We start from the raw sequence: 14802 nt of genomic DNA, 5'->3' as shown, positions 1-14802 counted from the left end.
ACTACAATGGCCCCTTGCTATCAAGTGGTGTTTACTTCCAGAAGCAGCTGCTCCCCCCTGTGGCCAGAATCGAACATCCCCTCAGAAGAAGGTTAACTTGCCTCTACGTGTGTCTCTCAGTCTCTGTTTGATGTGTTTATGGGCATTGAATGTTTGCCCTATGTGTGTTATAATGTGATCCGCCCTGAGTCCCCTTCGGGGTGAGAAGGGCGGAATATAAATACTGTAAATAAATAAATAAATAAATGTACAGATAGAAGTTCTGAGAAAGCTTATTCCCTCCTTTCACATTAAACAAACTATAGTTTGGGATAAAGTGAGGCATAGAACTGAATATCTAACACTTCAGGTATTTTCAGAAACAACTAGTTTCTCCAGATTGGCAATTTGTTGCAAAGTGTTCTAAACATGTTGTTTCCTGCCTTTTTTTTTTTTGCTAATTCCCCATTTTGAAAGCTTTTCCAACCCTTAATGCAGAGACTTTAAATTGCTGTGTCATGTTTTTTAAAGAAAACAGTAACTTATTCAAAAATCGAAGGGTTAGAAAACAAACTTTGCTGGTTTATGAAGACACAAAACTCACAGAAGCTCTGAACAGAATGGGTCTCTTTTTGTATAGACAGGACGTTCAAGTGAGAAATATCTTCAACATCTTTGCGTTGCTTAGTTACAAAATATTGTGTCTTCCTATCTTTAATTTGCACGCAGGGCTGTTTAAATCATTTCTGCATCATGGGTGACTGCTGATCAAAATCTACAGTGTAGTTTGTATAGACTATCTGGTTATGCAGTGAAATACATCTCATTGCCTGGCCATGCATTGTAGGAATAAAAATGTCTTCTGTCATGAGGTATGACTGGCTGTGTCCATCAACACAGATAATGCTTCCTATCTCTAAGTCATGAATATCAAACCCATTTTCATCAAGGGCAACATCAGCCTTATGATTGCTGTGATGTCTTACTTGGCTTTCCCTCTCTTGCTTATTTCCTGGTTGCTGTTCTTGGGAGGACTGTTCCATTGGCTCTCATTTTGGGGTTGGAGCTTGGGACTCCCCTGTAGGTTGGATGAGATGGTTCAGCCTGGGAGCTAATCTCTAGAGTCCTTTCCCCCTCCATTTGTGATTCCAGGGGAAAACCTCTTAGAGATAGGTCTTAGAATTTGATCTGGGTTCTTTGACCTGCAAATTCAAACAGGCAACATAAATCACGTACTTACCTTATAGCTTATCACCTTATAGTTATTTCATAGCTAGTATTTACCTATAGCTTAGATAGCATACCTCATAGTGAAGTACTTACCTTATGTACTTGCCTCATAGTTGACCTCATAGCCATTATAGATAGTGCTTATCATAGCCTTGTACTTACCTTATAGTTATTATAGCTCATAGTTTACCTCATAGCCATTATAGATAGTGCTTATCATAGCCTTGTACGTACCCTATAGTCCTTACCTTATAGTTTCCTCATAGCTTGTGTGCTTATCCTTTATAGTCCTTATAGCCTTCGTTCTCTATCAATATACAGTAGAGTCTCATTTATCCAACACTCACTTATCCAACGTTCTGGATTATCCAACACGTTTTTGTAGTCAATGTTTTCAATACATCATGATATTTTAGTGCTAAATTCGTAAATACAGTAATTACTACATAGCATTACTGCGTATTGAACTACTTTTTCTGTCAAATTTGTTTTATAACGTTATGTTTTTGGTGCATAATTTGTAAAATCATAACCTAATTTGATGTTTAATAGGCTTTTCCTTAATCCCTCCTTATTATCCAACATATTTGCTTATCCAACATTCTGCCGGCCCGTTTATGTTGGATAAGTGAGATTCTACTGTAGTTTTATTTCTGTATAATTTCAGCGATTTTACCTCATATTATTTCTAATACAGTAAAAGGACTATTTCCTGTGTTCAATAAACACATTTTTTGTTATCTGTAACCAGCTTCAAGAGTGTTTACTTTGGGGTTTGCGGTATAATTAAAGGGTAAACCGAATGCCGCTTGGGTTGCCAGACCTATAGATAGCCATTTCCCCCAGCGTGCCCCCACAGTTGCCTTCAAAGAGTGGTTGAATCCATGGATGGAGAATCCGTGGATACTGAGGACCAACTATAATTTTTTTTATGAAGTTGTTGGTGCTCTTTAGTTTTTACCCAGTTTGGGTCTCCAGATGTTATTGAATGATGACTCCCATCACTTTTGATTATGCACCATGCAAACTGGAGATAATGGGAATTACATCCTAATGGCACTTGTGGCTTTGAGGTTGGGGAAAGGTTAAAATCAGACATCATATTCAAAAGCTCTGTATCTTAGCTCAAACCCTATTATCCTGACTGAACAAACGGCAGCCTTTCTGATGTTACTATCACAACTCCCATCAGCTTCTGTCATAAAGCTGTAGTCCAGCATCTAGATCAGGTATGGGCAAACTTCTGCCCTCCAGATGCTTTGGACTTCAACTCCCACAATTTCTAACAGCCTGAAAACTGACTGGCGTTCCTGGGAGATGAAATCCAAAACACTGGAGGGCCAAAGGTTGCCTATGCCTGATCTAGAGGATCACATAAAATGACATGGTGGGCTTGATACAGTCTTGAGTTTGACACATGTTCTCTCAGCCATGTGCACTGTGGCAAATTCCCTTCGTTTCTCTCAGATTAGAATTAATTCCAATCAGGTGTTGTTGTTGTTGTTACATTAGGGTGGCCAAGTTGCTCTGTAACTACTGGAGGGCAACAGGTTGATGATGGCTGTCTATGGATTTCCCCCATGAAATGCTACTTTATGAGAGAATAGGAATTTGCTAACACAGCCATATTTCTATGCAAAACAGCCAAACCTGTGCAAATACCTTTCATGTTAAAACTATCTGAAGGAAAACATGAAAACAGACTTTACAGAAAGTTAAGAGCTTGTGCTAACATTTTACAACTGGGTGAACGTTGTACACAGGATGCACTGATGTGGAGATTTTTTTACATGTTGAGAAATGTAGCAAAGAGGCAGATATGTGGGATGTTATGCTGCTATTGCACCTCAGCAGGGTTTCACTTTGTTCACAGCACCCAGTAAGACACCAAATGTAAAAGTCAAAACAGTTTATTAAAAGAACACATATAAAAAGGGTAAAACACCAAGGAGTGAATAAAGGATAAAAATTTAAGAGTCAATAATGCAAGCAAAAGCCAGAGGTAACACCAGGCCAAACTGTGTACAAAAGATAATCCACAGGCAGCATGCATCCCAGTGTAAAACTGTAGCAAAAAGACAGAATAATCCCAAAGGTTTTTGAACTGGAGCAGGAAGACAGTAGAAGTCTAAACCAGTAGTATAACAAGGAACAGAAATGGCAAAACATTCATGGAACAAGGAACAAAACATGAGCATAAAACATGAATCCCAAACTTGAATAGAAAACCAAGCTAAACCCTCCTAGGTATAGAGACGTTGGCAGATCTGAAAGCCTCTCACAGAAATCTACTTTAAAGGGCTGCAAAACATGAACACATTCTTCTGCACTCTTTGCTTGCCCCTCTCTCTCCCACAAAGTCTCTCACTTCGTTTCAACCTGATTCCCTCTTCCCTAAGAGCCAGCCTAGAATGTTTATCTAAATCCACTGTTCCCTCAGATGAGTTCATGGCATTTTGACTGCAGTTCCTAGGTGAGAGTTCATGGCCCTGACTGGAGTCCAAAATATCAGCACTTTCACACGATTGCTCTAATAACACCTCCTGTGCAGCTGTATCTGCATCCATCATTCCCCTTGGCTCTGAAACTGCATCTCCCAGTCTCCCTGACACAAATCCCTCATCGTCATCAGGCTGAACCACAACAGCTGCCCCCTCTCCTGCCTGTTCCAATAGAAACTGTACAGAGCATTTCTGAGATCAACAGCATAATGAAAATGTGCTTACTAGTTGTTACTTAAGCATGAAATCCATGAGCTGAATATCTAATTGCAGGTGAGTAAATATACACCAACGTTTCCAGTACCAGACCAATTCAATATCAGAAGTGATTCCCTGGGAAGCAATAATGATGTGATACTGCACTGACTGGCCCCTTGAGATCACTCGTGAAAGCCTGGAGATATCTGTAAGGCAGGAATTAAGTGTGTCTTATCACATAGGTATGTGGAAGGGAGCATGTGATTTGCCGCTGCTCCATGGCACAAGGGTACAAATACATCCACTGTTCTTATAGTCTGGGACCAACCCATGAAGTATTGTGTAAAACATTTCTTCCAAGTAAACATGCTTATTATTGTAGCCAGACCCTACTGAATTCATCAGACATTTCAAAAGATATAGGACTGAAGTAGTGAATTCAGTAAATGGATTTCTCCCTGTGAAATGGACTGATGGCAGATTGAGGACAGACAAAAAGAAGCAAGGTTGCAAACCTTACCTTACTGGGAAAATTCTCAAAGGGATCAAATGAATCCCTTCATAATTTTGAACAGAAGAATTCTAAGGAAGATATGAGGCGGAGAGGAAGGGGTATTTTTTAACAGTTTATAAAATGTAATGAGGTTTCTTCTTTCAGCTGGGAGCAGATGTAGAAATTGATCAGATGATGCTGGAAATTTGGAGTTTTTCTAAGTCCAATGGATGGCTTAGGGATGCCTGGCAAGCTTCGCTAACCGTGGATGTCATGAATCAGGAACCAGGAATCTCACCAAGTTGGAGGCAAATGATAGAGACTTTATCTGATTTATGTAAAAGGGGCACTTGTACAGCACGGACGCTTGAAGGGTACAAGTATGAAAGCATAATCATAAGCAGACATTTTTATACACAAGACATTTCATGCATTATCATTGCTACATTTTGAAACTCCCTCCCTTTCCCTTGATTGGCCAGCGCCGAGAAGCCGGCCGGCACCCCGCAGGCCTCTAACTGGTCAGGAGGTGAGTCTTAGCCAATGAAAGCTATAATCGGAGGATGAGGCAATGACATAGCCAGAGATCTCCTCTCAGCTGGGCAGAGAGGCCCGGGGGATTCTAATTTATTTATTTGCGGCTCTTTTATCCCGCCTTTCTCAACCCTGGAGGGGATTCAAGGCGGCTTCACAACATAGGCAATGCCTTGAAAAACATAGTACAATAAAACAAGTGCACCATTAAAACAATTAAAAACATTTGAATCCATACAAGTTAAATCATGTAATCCATAGGCGTAGTCTGGGGCCATTCCATAAGTCAATTACACATCTTTCGTATCTAATTATTGCACTAGATTTTCGAAGGCTTGGTCCACCACCGAGAAGGCTCTGTCTCTCGTATCCGCCAATCGTGCCTGGGAAGAAGGCAGAGCTGAGAGCAGGGCCTCTCCAGATGATCTTAAACTCCAAGAAGGTTCATAAAGGAAGATATATTTGGACAAGTAAGCTAGGCCAGAACTGTTTAGGGCTTTATAGGCTAACACCAGCACTTTGAGTTGTGGTCAGTAGCAAATTGGCAGCTAGTGGAACTGGTCAACAGGGCTAATGGGCTGGCGGAGGTGGTCTTGGGGGCAGTGAGGTCATTAGGGGTCAAGCCAACCCTTAGGTGTGTAGCAATGGAATGCTGGAGACAAAGAAAAGTCCATAAAATGATTTGACAGGATTGTACAGATACAAGACCCACAGTCCCACAGATTATGTCCCATCTCTGGTTCTCACACAGGGCGTGGAACAGGTATCTGGAATTTCTCAAGAGAGGTTACTGGAATTCATGGGTTCATGTATATTTGCCTTCATTTTATAAAGTTCAATAATAAAAATATAAAAGAGAGTTCATGTGTAGTTTGGTACAGGTTTATACAGAAGGAAGAGGAGATCAAGAGAGAGATCTCGCCATTGCTGAGCACAAGTTGGAAAAGGTCATTTGCCTTATTTGTTTATAGTTTATCCTCTCCACTCAAGCGCACATCCACATGTCCACATAAGAAAAAAAGATTAAAAAAATAAAAGATATATAGAGAGATACATAGCAGCAGGGGTTTGGAAATGGAGGTGCTTTGGATACATTTTAGCCATTTGTCTTGTATCTTGGCTGAGAGAAGAGAGAGGATAAGCTGGGCGATCTCCATAAAAGCCTGGTGTGAACCAGCTCAGTCTGTACAGATGAGCTAGGTGTGTGTGTGCTATGGAGGGCTATGGAGTGCGGGCTGCTGCTGATCTTATGGAGGTTCGAGGGAGGTCATGGGGATGGAGACTGCTTCCAGTTCATCTGTCCTTCTGTCCTTGGGAAACTACAATTCCCACAGAGGTCAAACTATGTCTCCTTTTTATTGGGGGTGGGTTGGGGGTCCTCGATAACACAGATACTGCAAGCTTTTCTGCTCTTTGTTCGTCAGTCGTAATCATCATGCTTTAAGATGCACAAAAGTTCACTGTGGCCAAAATGGGGATTGTAGTACACAGACTACATGTCTGCTCTTTTCACAAATGGGTGAGGCATAGATATTTACACAGGGATATTTGGCCCACACATTATTTTTTTGACCTGTAGTGAAGCAGTCATTTTCATTTTCTGGGGGTTCTGTTCGCCACTTTCTAAAAAGAAAGAGAATGATCTGTCAGTGGCAAACTAATAGGGAATTTAGCATGTTGGATTTCTGTTGAGGAAGGAGCAGCTGCTTGTTTGGGTTTGGATGCAGCTTCAAAATAACAGACCTTATGTTAAGTGAAGCCGAAAACATTTAAAAAGAACCAGTGATGTCACTAGGTTGCATACTACCCCATGGTCCTCCTCCCACACCAGACGAGACCAGACCACAATATTAAAAAACAGCAGCAATGACAACAAGAGTGTGTGCTTATAGAGCATGCAGGTGAAAACATGTAATTCAAAGTGTCATTGAAATTGGACAATAATGACAGCTGTAACCAGAGGTCATATGCATTAGAAGAGTCAAAAAGTCAAAAAGAAAATTAGGAAAATGTTTTAAACTTGCAGGTATACTGAAACGATCAATGTAAATACGGTTTGAGGGAGTTCTTCCAAATGAACCTTTCCTGGTGTGTTTTCAAGCTAATGTTGTTTCCAATTCCCTGCTCTTATTCAGCTTCAGATGACCAAGTACCACCCGGGGCACTGAGTTAAATTTTACTCCTTGCCCCCCTTCCTGTCCTGGTACATCATTTCTACATGCGAGGAGGACTGTCAAAGCAGCTTAATGGTGACCTGGTAAACTTTTTTTCATTTTAAGGACTTGGAGGGGGGGGGGCTTTGGGAGAGAGGTGGGTGTCATCTTGCACCTTTGGGATCCAGAAGCCCAAAAGATACAAGATGGCTGTGGGGACTGAAGCCTGGGAGTACTCGGGGTGAGTCCCCACAGGTGCAATACCCCACTAGACCCGGTCCTTTCAGGAAGGCCTGGATCTAATGGGGTATCAAATTAATCTGGGACAAAGCAGGGTTTACCAGGGTTTCTCCCAAATTAAGTTGCCTTTACTGGAGACGTCGTTTGGACACCTCCAGTAAAAGCCCAACAGGCCCTGCATTTTGGTGCCTGTCTGGAAGTGCCCCCATTGGCCAGTTTTGCAGCAACAAATCAAAGCACAGAAAAAAGGGAATGGCAGCACTGACTTGTGTAGACAGACTGATTATTTTGAATTAGAATCAGTCCAGTTCATCACACCAATCCCAAAGTTATGGCTAATGCAGGGATAAAACTAGTTAACACAGTGTACCCTGTGTTATGGGCAGAGCCGGTCCAACAATGAGGTGAATTAAGCGGTTGCTTCGGGCGCAAAACATACGGGGGTGCAGTCGAGACTGCTTTTTCTATTGGTTTATTGTAAAACATGATGTTTTGGTGCTTAATTTGTAAAATCTTAATGTAATTTGATGTTTAATAGGCTTTTGCTTAATCCCTCCTTATTATCCAACATTTTCGCTTATCCAACGCTTTTATTTTTCAGTGATTGGTTTGGGGGGGGGGGCACCAAAATTCTGTTTGCCTACACTTGAAAAATACCTAGGGCCAGCTCTGGTTATGGGCAAACATTGTCTGGACACCCAGAAGCAACTTCTGCCCTGATTTGCAGTTTTTTACCAATGTAGAAAGAGCCAAAGTTTTATTTTCAGCTTCACTGTCATAGAGCTTATGTGTGTCCTGATTTTTATTTCAATGTTTTATACAGCTTGTAAGATCAGGTGTATCTATATCGATTAAAAGGGCCAGGAAGTCACAGTTTTTATCCTTTTTTTCTTTATAATCGTATTACAGCCCTAGCTGTGAAAAGATATTGAAGATACTCACAGATTGGAAAGAGGTTTCCCATCTACCCACTTCCACACTTTTTCACCTACTTGGTACTTTAAGCCAATCCAAATGTTTTTTTTGTTTTTATTTTTATTTTCCAGAAAGGCCTAAAACAAAATAAAAACAACATGGCTTAGCCCAAAAGTCCCCAAGGAGAACAAGGCAGCTGTGCATCACACTAGGTTGCATCATAAAGAGAATAACAGTAAGAAGCATAAAGGGAGTAACAGCAAGAAGCTGTTCGCTTTTGATTGCATGCAGAAAAAGCTCTTTAATAACATCTATTGATATCAATATATTTCTTTTTTTTGTCATATTGGCTAAATGTTGTTGCCCTTGTAACTTTTTAAAATTGTTCCACTCCATATGACAGGCAGAAAGGTGGCGCTAGTTCCAGGGACCAGTACCATGATTGTGCTTGTTGGCTATAACTGTTGCCTACAACTGTTTCCTGCATTCTGCAAACTCTCCAAGGACTTGCAGTGAATAGCTTACAGACTAGCAGAATATGCTGGGGGTATTTGTGGGCCAAAATGGTGGCTTTGGGAGATTACACAATAGACCTGTGGGGTTGCCCACAACAATATTTTTCTCACTTCTATTTAAGAATACAAAATTGCACTTTACACCATGTCCTATGTTGGTATTAAAAGATTACAATTTCTATGCATGTATGTATAATGTTTATATTCTACCCTTCATTATGATACTTGTTTAGGTGTCCAGTGATGCCCGAGTTAGGTCTTTTGTAATGCTATTTATTAGAAATAGTCATTGTTTATTTTTGGATTTTATGAATGGTTCAATTAGAATATGCATCAGGATATGGGTAAACTACAATTACCATCATCATCTGTCATTGCTCCTAACTCTGCCAGTACTGGTCGTGATATGTATGTGGGCCACATTTGGTCCAGATCCATGGTTGGTGGGCTTCACAGTGTTCTCTGGATGTGGGTGAATTACAACTTTTATTGTCCTCTGCCACTGCCCACCAAACCCTGCCAGTCCTTAAAGTTAGTCATAGTGGGTATGTGTGACAATTTTGGTCCAGATGCATTTTTGGTGGGGTTCACTGTGCACTTCATATATAAATGAACTATAACTCCTATCCCCCTCTGTCTTTGCCCCACAAACCTCACCAGCACTTAAAACTGGCCATGGTGGGTATGTGTGTCAAGTTTGGTCCAGATCCATTGTCGGCGGGGTTCAAGTACACTTTGTGTATGGATTAACTATAACTCACATCATCCTCTATCATTGCCCTCCCCCCAAACCCTATCAGTACTTAAAGTTGGGCATGAGTTGTATGGGTGCTACGTTTGATCCAGTTCCATCATCGGTTAGGTACACAGAGCTCTCTGGATGTGGAAGATCTGCAGCTCCCATCATGATTTTTCATTGCTCCCCAGACTCTCCAAGTACTTAAAATTGATAGGGGTGGGGGTACGGGTGCCAAGTTTGACCCGAATTCATCGTTGGTGGGCTTCACTGTGGTCTCAGGGTGTGAGTGAACTGCAACTCCGGTTATCCTCCAAAATCTCTCCAGTATTTTTAGTGGGTCATGGAGGTGTCAAGTTTAATCTAGATCTGTTGTTGGTGGGAGTCACAGGGCTCTCTGGATGTAGTAGCCATCTTGGAAATTACATACACATGTACATATTTTCACTTTTAACAGAGAGATAGATGATAGATAGCTAGATTGATCAATCAATGATAGATCGATAGATAAATATCTCAGAGTGATATATGAATAAAGTAGTACAAGTAATTTCAAACAAATCAATGGATAGGTGGGGATGGGGAGAACTAAATTCTGGCAGATACCAAGGGCCCACTGTATTTTATTCTTGAAAACAGTGTTTCGGCCTGGAAATTTTATGGCCGTATTCAGGAACTATTAAAAGAAAAAGATACAATAGACAATAGAAATTATTACAAAACAGAAGTTGTAATTTGCAAGATCAATTACATGTGTATTGATGAAATGCCCTCCCCAAGGAGCTTAGACTCCCCCCCCCCCCCACTCAAAGAACCTTTATGGCTAATTGTAAACAAAGAGATTGCAGTATTTAATGGGAATAATTTTAATTTATTGATATTTACTAACAAAAGCATGTGTTGTGATGTTTTTAGTGGTACTATATGTCTTAATTGTTGTAAAGTTTTTATATTTATATGGTAATGTTTATGAGTTATAATTAATATGTTTATTGGGATTTATTTTTCTTCTATGTTTGTATTGTTGTTTGTCTTTCTTGATTTGTTTGTTTTGATTTGACCTTTTTTTGGATTGTGTGACTGATATTATGTACATTGTTTCCTCTTGTTTTAAGCTGTCCCTTGGGGAGAGGGGGCGGGATATAAACAAAGTGTTGTTGTTGTTGTTGTTGTTGTTGTTATTATTATTATTATTATTATTATTATTATTGATCTTTTCTGAATACTCAGAGCTGATGGTATCTGTAAGAATAATGGTCCACCAGTGAATCATAGAATAATAGAGTTGGAGGAGGCCACATGGGCCATCTAATGCAACCCTGTGCCATGCAGGAAAAGCACAAAGCATCCCTAACAGATGGCAATCCAGCCTCTGTTTAAACGTTTCCAAGGAAGGAGCTCCCACCACACTCCGAGGCAGAGAGTTCCACAGTTGAATAGCTCGTATGGTCAGGAAGCTCTTCCTAATATTCAGGTGGAATCTCCTTTTCTGTAATTTGAACCCATTGCTCCTACTTTCCAAGGCAGCAGAAAACAAGCCTGATTCCTCTTCCTTATGACATCATTTCACATATTTATACATGCCTATCATGTCTCCTCTGAACCTTCTCTTCTGCATGCTAAACATGTCCAGATCTTTAAGACACTCCTCATAGGGCATGGTCTCTAAACTTTTGATAATTTTAGTCGCCCTCCTCTGGACACCTTCCAGCTTGTCAATATCTCTTTTGAATGGTGGTGCCCAGAATTGTATTCCAGGTGAGGTCTAACCAAAACTGAACAGAGAGGCACCGTGACTTTCTTTGACCTAGATACTATACTCCTTTTGATGCAAAATGAGTGAACATATTGAATATTTTGCTTTTCTCCCAGTATGGAAAGAGGTGTCCCATTCTGCTACATTCTCAACTTTTCCTATTTTCTATATAAGAAGAAATAGGAAACACCCACCTGTTTCTCTTTATGATCAATCACTATGAGATCAGCACCTTTGCTTTGGCACATTTCTCTGCTTTTCTGCCATGGATTCTGTTCTTCTGTGAAATAGTAGCATTTCTCTTGGAATTTGTCCCAGCCATCTGAACAAACTGGCTTGCCTGGAAATCAGGGAGACTTGAAAAAGTGCTACTCTGCACGAACAGAACACATCCTAAGGGGTTTACTGATGGTTATGCACCTGGAGTCAGATAACAGCATCACAGTTAGACATCCATCCCAAGGACACACAATACCCAGAGATTGTGTTGACTTACCCAAAGTTTGTGCAGTATTGTCACCTAAGAATCATTAACACAGGAGACAGACCAAGATCATTCCTCGACCAACACTGTGGCCCTACATTTTTTATCACTCACAACCTTAATTCACTAACAGTTTTGTTTAAAAATTCATTTCAATGATAATGTTTCAAGGGAAGCCTACAAGCCAAATAATAAAATATGTAATTTATTGAGCAATGTATTGTGTTTATACCCTACCATTGTATGCAATCAATAAGGCCAAACTATAAATTGGAAAGAGGAAGATAAATGGAATAGAAGTGGTGTCCAGAAAAAAGGATTGTGCTTCAGATGTTCACTTACATCTAAAGCATGTCATCACAAGAGCGACTGTTGTCATTACTAGAGAAGAGAGCAGCACAATGCAGAAGACGATGAAGAGTTTCCTTGGGATGGAATTCAATTTGTCATTCTCAAATATATACAGCCCTTCAAGAAAAAGAAAGAAAAACAACTTCCATGAGTTTGGAATAGTCATGTTGGGACTCTATCTAAATATCCATATCTCCCTATGAAGATTCATTTGAAAGGATGGCAGATGACAGACTTTGTTTAAAAGTCTGTGCAGTCTGAGTCCAGTCATTATAAGACATAAAGCCATGGGAGGGAGTACAAGCTGAGTGCCAACAGTTGACTCTTGCACAGCAACCTAAGTAGGCAACCTATTCATTTTTTTTTTTTGAGGTGGGGAGTAAAGTACAAATGAAATAATCACTTGGGAAAGGGTATTCTTAAGTCTGACTAGACTTCTACAAGGCAAGTGTCAAGTGCTTTTCTCCATTTCTGCTTATACTTTCTCCTTTGAACCATACACATTTTGGATGTATACACACCATAGAACTTTAGGAAGAGTGACAATGCTGATAACAATTACATAGACAATTACATATTTTCTTCCATACACATTTGAAACTGGAATATCAACCAGGTTACAACTGGAGCAACCTGCTTCACATGTCAATATGTAAGATAGAAGGCATAAAAGACATTAAAAAGGGTGTACCAATTCTACATCAAAACTTTAAATAGAGTTGAACCTCCTTAGCAGAGGATAATCGGTGCTATTTATTTTCTGCCTCAGGCAACATATTGGGTTGCTCTAGAAAGATCCAACACAAATATATCCCTGACACCATTTGTGGAATTGTACCGAATCTTTCACCTGGATCAGCATTTAATTCCTCTTCTGGCAGTGACCTCGTCCACATGCCTGACAATGGGATATATTCATATTCCTGTTCTGAAGCATTCTTCCAGCCCTGTTCTGAAGTCACAGATTCTAGAGACGAAAAGAAAAAAAGCATTCCTGAGGGATTGTCTATTTAATTAGGATGCCAGCTCCGGAGCCTCAAGGTTGAGTGGTCCTTCTGAACACTGGAAAACTGCATGCCCAGCAATATTACTGTCTTAAAATGTATATATATAATAAATACCTTCAAGCTGCCTGTTGACCTATGATGATCCCATGAATATAATGTGGTTTCTGTAGGTCCCTTCTACACTGCCATATAATCCAGATTATCAAATCAGATAATCCACATTATCTGTGTTGAACTGGATTATATGAGTCTACACTGCCATATAATCCAGTTGAAAGCAGATAATCTGGATTTTATATGGCAGTGTAGAAGGGGCCTTAGGCAAAGAAGACTCAGGGCCCTTCCATACAGCCATATAATCCAGAATATGGAGGCAGAAAATCCTACAATATCTGCTTTGAACTAGGTTATCTGATTCCACACTGCCGTATATTCCAATTCAAAGCAGATAATGTGGGATTTTATTCAGCTGTGTGGAAGGGGCCTCAGGGCCTTTCTATACAGGCCCTATATGCCAGGATCTGATCCCAGGTTTTCTGTTTATCCCAGATTATCTTCCAGACAGGCTCTATATCCCAGGATCTGATCCCAGGTTTTCTGTGTATCCCAAATTATCTGGCAGTGAGGACTCATATAATCTAGTTTAAAGCAAAAAAATAAAACCTGGGATCAGATTCTGGGATATAGGGCCTGTCTGGAAGGGCCCTCGGATGTGGTTTTACCAATTCCTTCCTCTGAATTATAGCACCTGGAAGCCACTGAAGGTTTCCTATTCAAGTACTAACTAGGGCTAACCCCTTTTAGCTTCCAAAATCAGATATGGTGTCTAGGGCCTCTTCTACACTGCCCTATATTTCAGAATCAGATCCCAGATTATATGCTTTAAACTGGATTATATGAGTCTACACTGCCAAATAAACGGGAATAAGATAATCTGGGATCAGATCCTGGAATATAGGGGGAGTGTGGAAGGGGCCTCTGAGAGGCTAAATTAAAATAGAATTTCTTATTCAAAGAGCTAAACAAATAAAGAAAGTGGACAAACAGCTTGACAGTATTTGTGCCAATAACTCCTATTTTAGAAATAAGAATTATACCTTAATGTGACCATGCTGACACTACTGCATACATCTTCTAATTTTTCAGGAAATCTACAAAATTACCTTAAAGCATTTCTTATCTTGTTGAAAAATTGAGTCTATGTGACTTAGTGGGTGCCGTGGCCAACCTCAGTTTAGAAAGTATGTTTCTTTCCTCTGATGTGAACCTAATGTGCAGCACCTGGACTAAAGCAGCTCTCTCAGGGTTTCTTCTCATTCCCCTTCCCCCTCCTCCTATTACCTTTTTTCACATTTTCTGATGCAGAATGTACTTCGCAGGCGTGAGAGGATTTCTCTGGTGCAGTGTCATTCTGGTATTCCTCACTGCGGTAGCCTTCATTCTGGTAGTCCTTATTCTGATCATTGTCATCCATAGCTGTTGGAGGCTGTGTGGAAAAAATCATACTTCGGGCAGATATTACCCACTGGGACCGGATGCTTAGGCTCTCTCTATCATGATCAGTTTCCTTTCTATCTACCCAGCCACGGGACACACACACACATCATATCTGATATGATGGCCTGCATAAATAGGAGTATAGTGTCTAGATCCAGGGAAGTAATGCTACCCCTCTATTCTGCCTTGGTCAGACCACACCTGGAATTATAC

General features: G+C 40.4%; 1 protein-coding gene across 1 annotated transcript; it reads right to left on the bottom strand.

The window, feature by feature from the left end:
* Positions 1–11836: 11836 nt before the first annotated feature.
* Positions 11837–14802, bottom strand: LOC107982404 (uncharacterized). Its single transcript, XM_062970748.1, has 3 exons — positions 14434–14802; positions 12936–13052; positions 11837–12202 (listed from the first exon to the last, which is right to left on the bottom strand). The coding sequence occupies exons 1-3, from the start codon at positions 14594–14596 to the stop codon at positions 12069–12071; spliced, it is 414 nt and encodes a 137-aa protein (XP_062826818.1). The 5' UTR covers positions 14597–14802; the 3' UTR covers positions 11837–12068.

Source organism: Anolis carolinensis, chromosome 2, assembly GCF_035594765.1.
Source record: "Anolis carolinensis isolate JA03-04 chromosome 2, rAnoCar3.1.pri, whole genome shotgun sequence".
NCBI lineage: Eukaryota > Metazoa > Chordata > Lepidosauria > Squamata > Dactyloidae > Anolis > Anolis carolinensis.
This window is presented reverse-complemented; position numbering and strand designations above follow the sequence as displayed.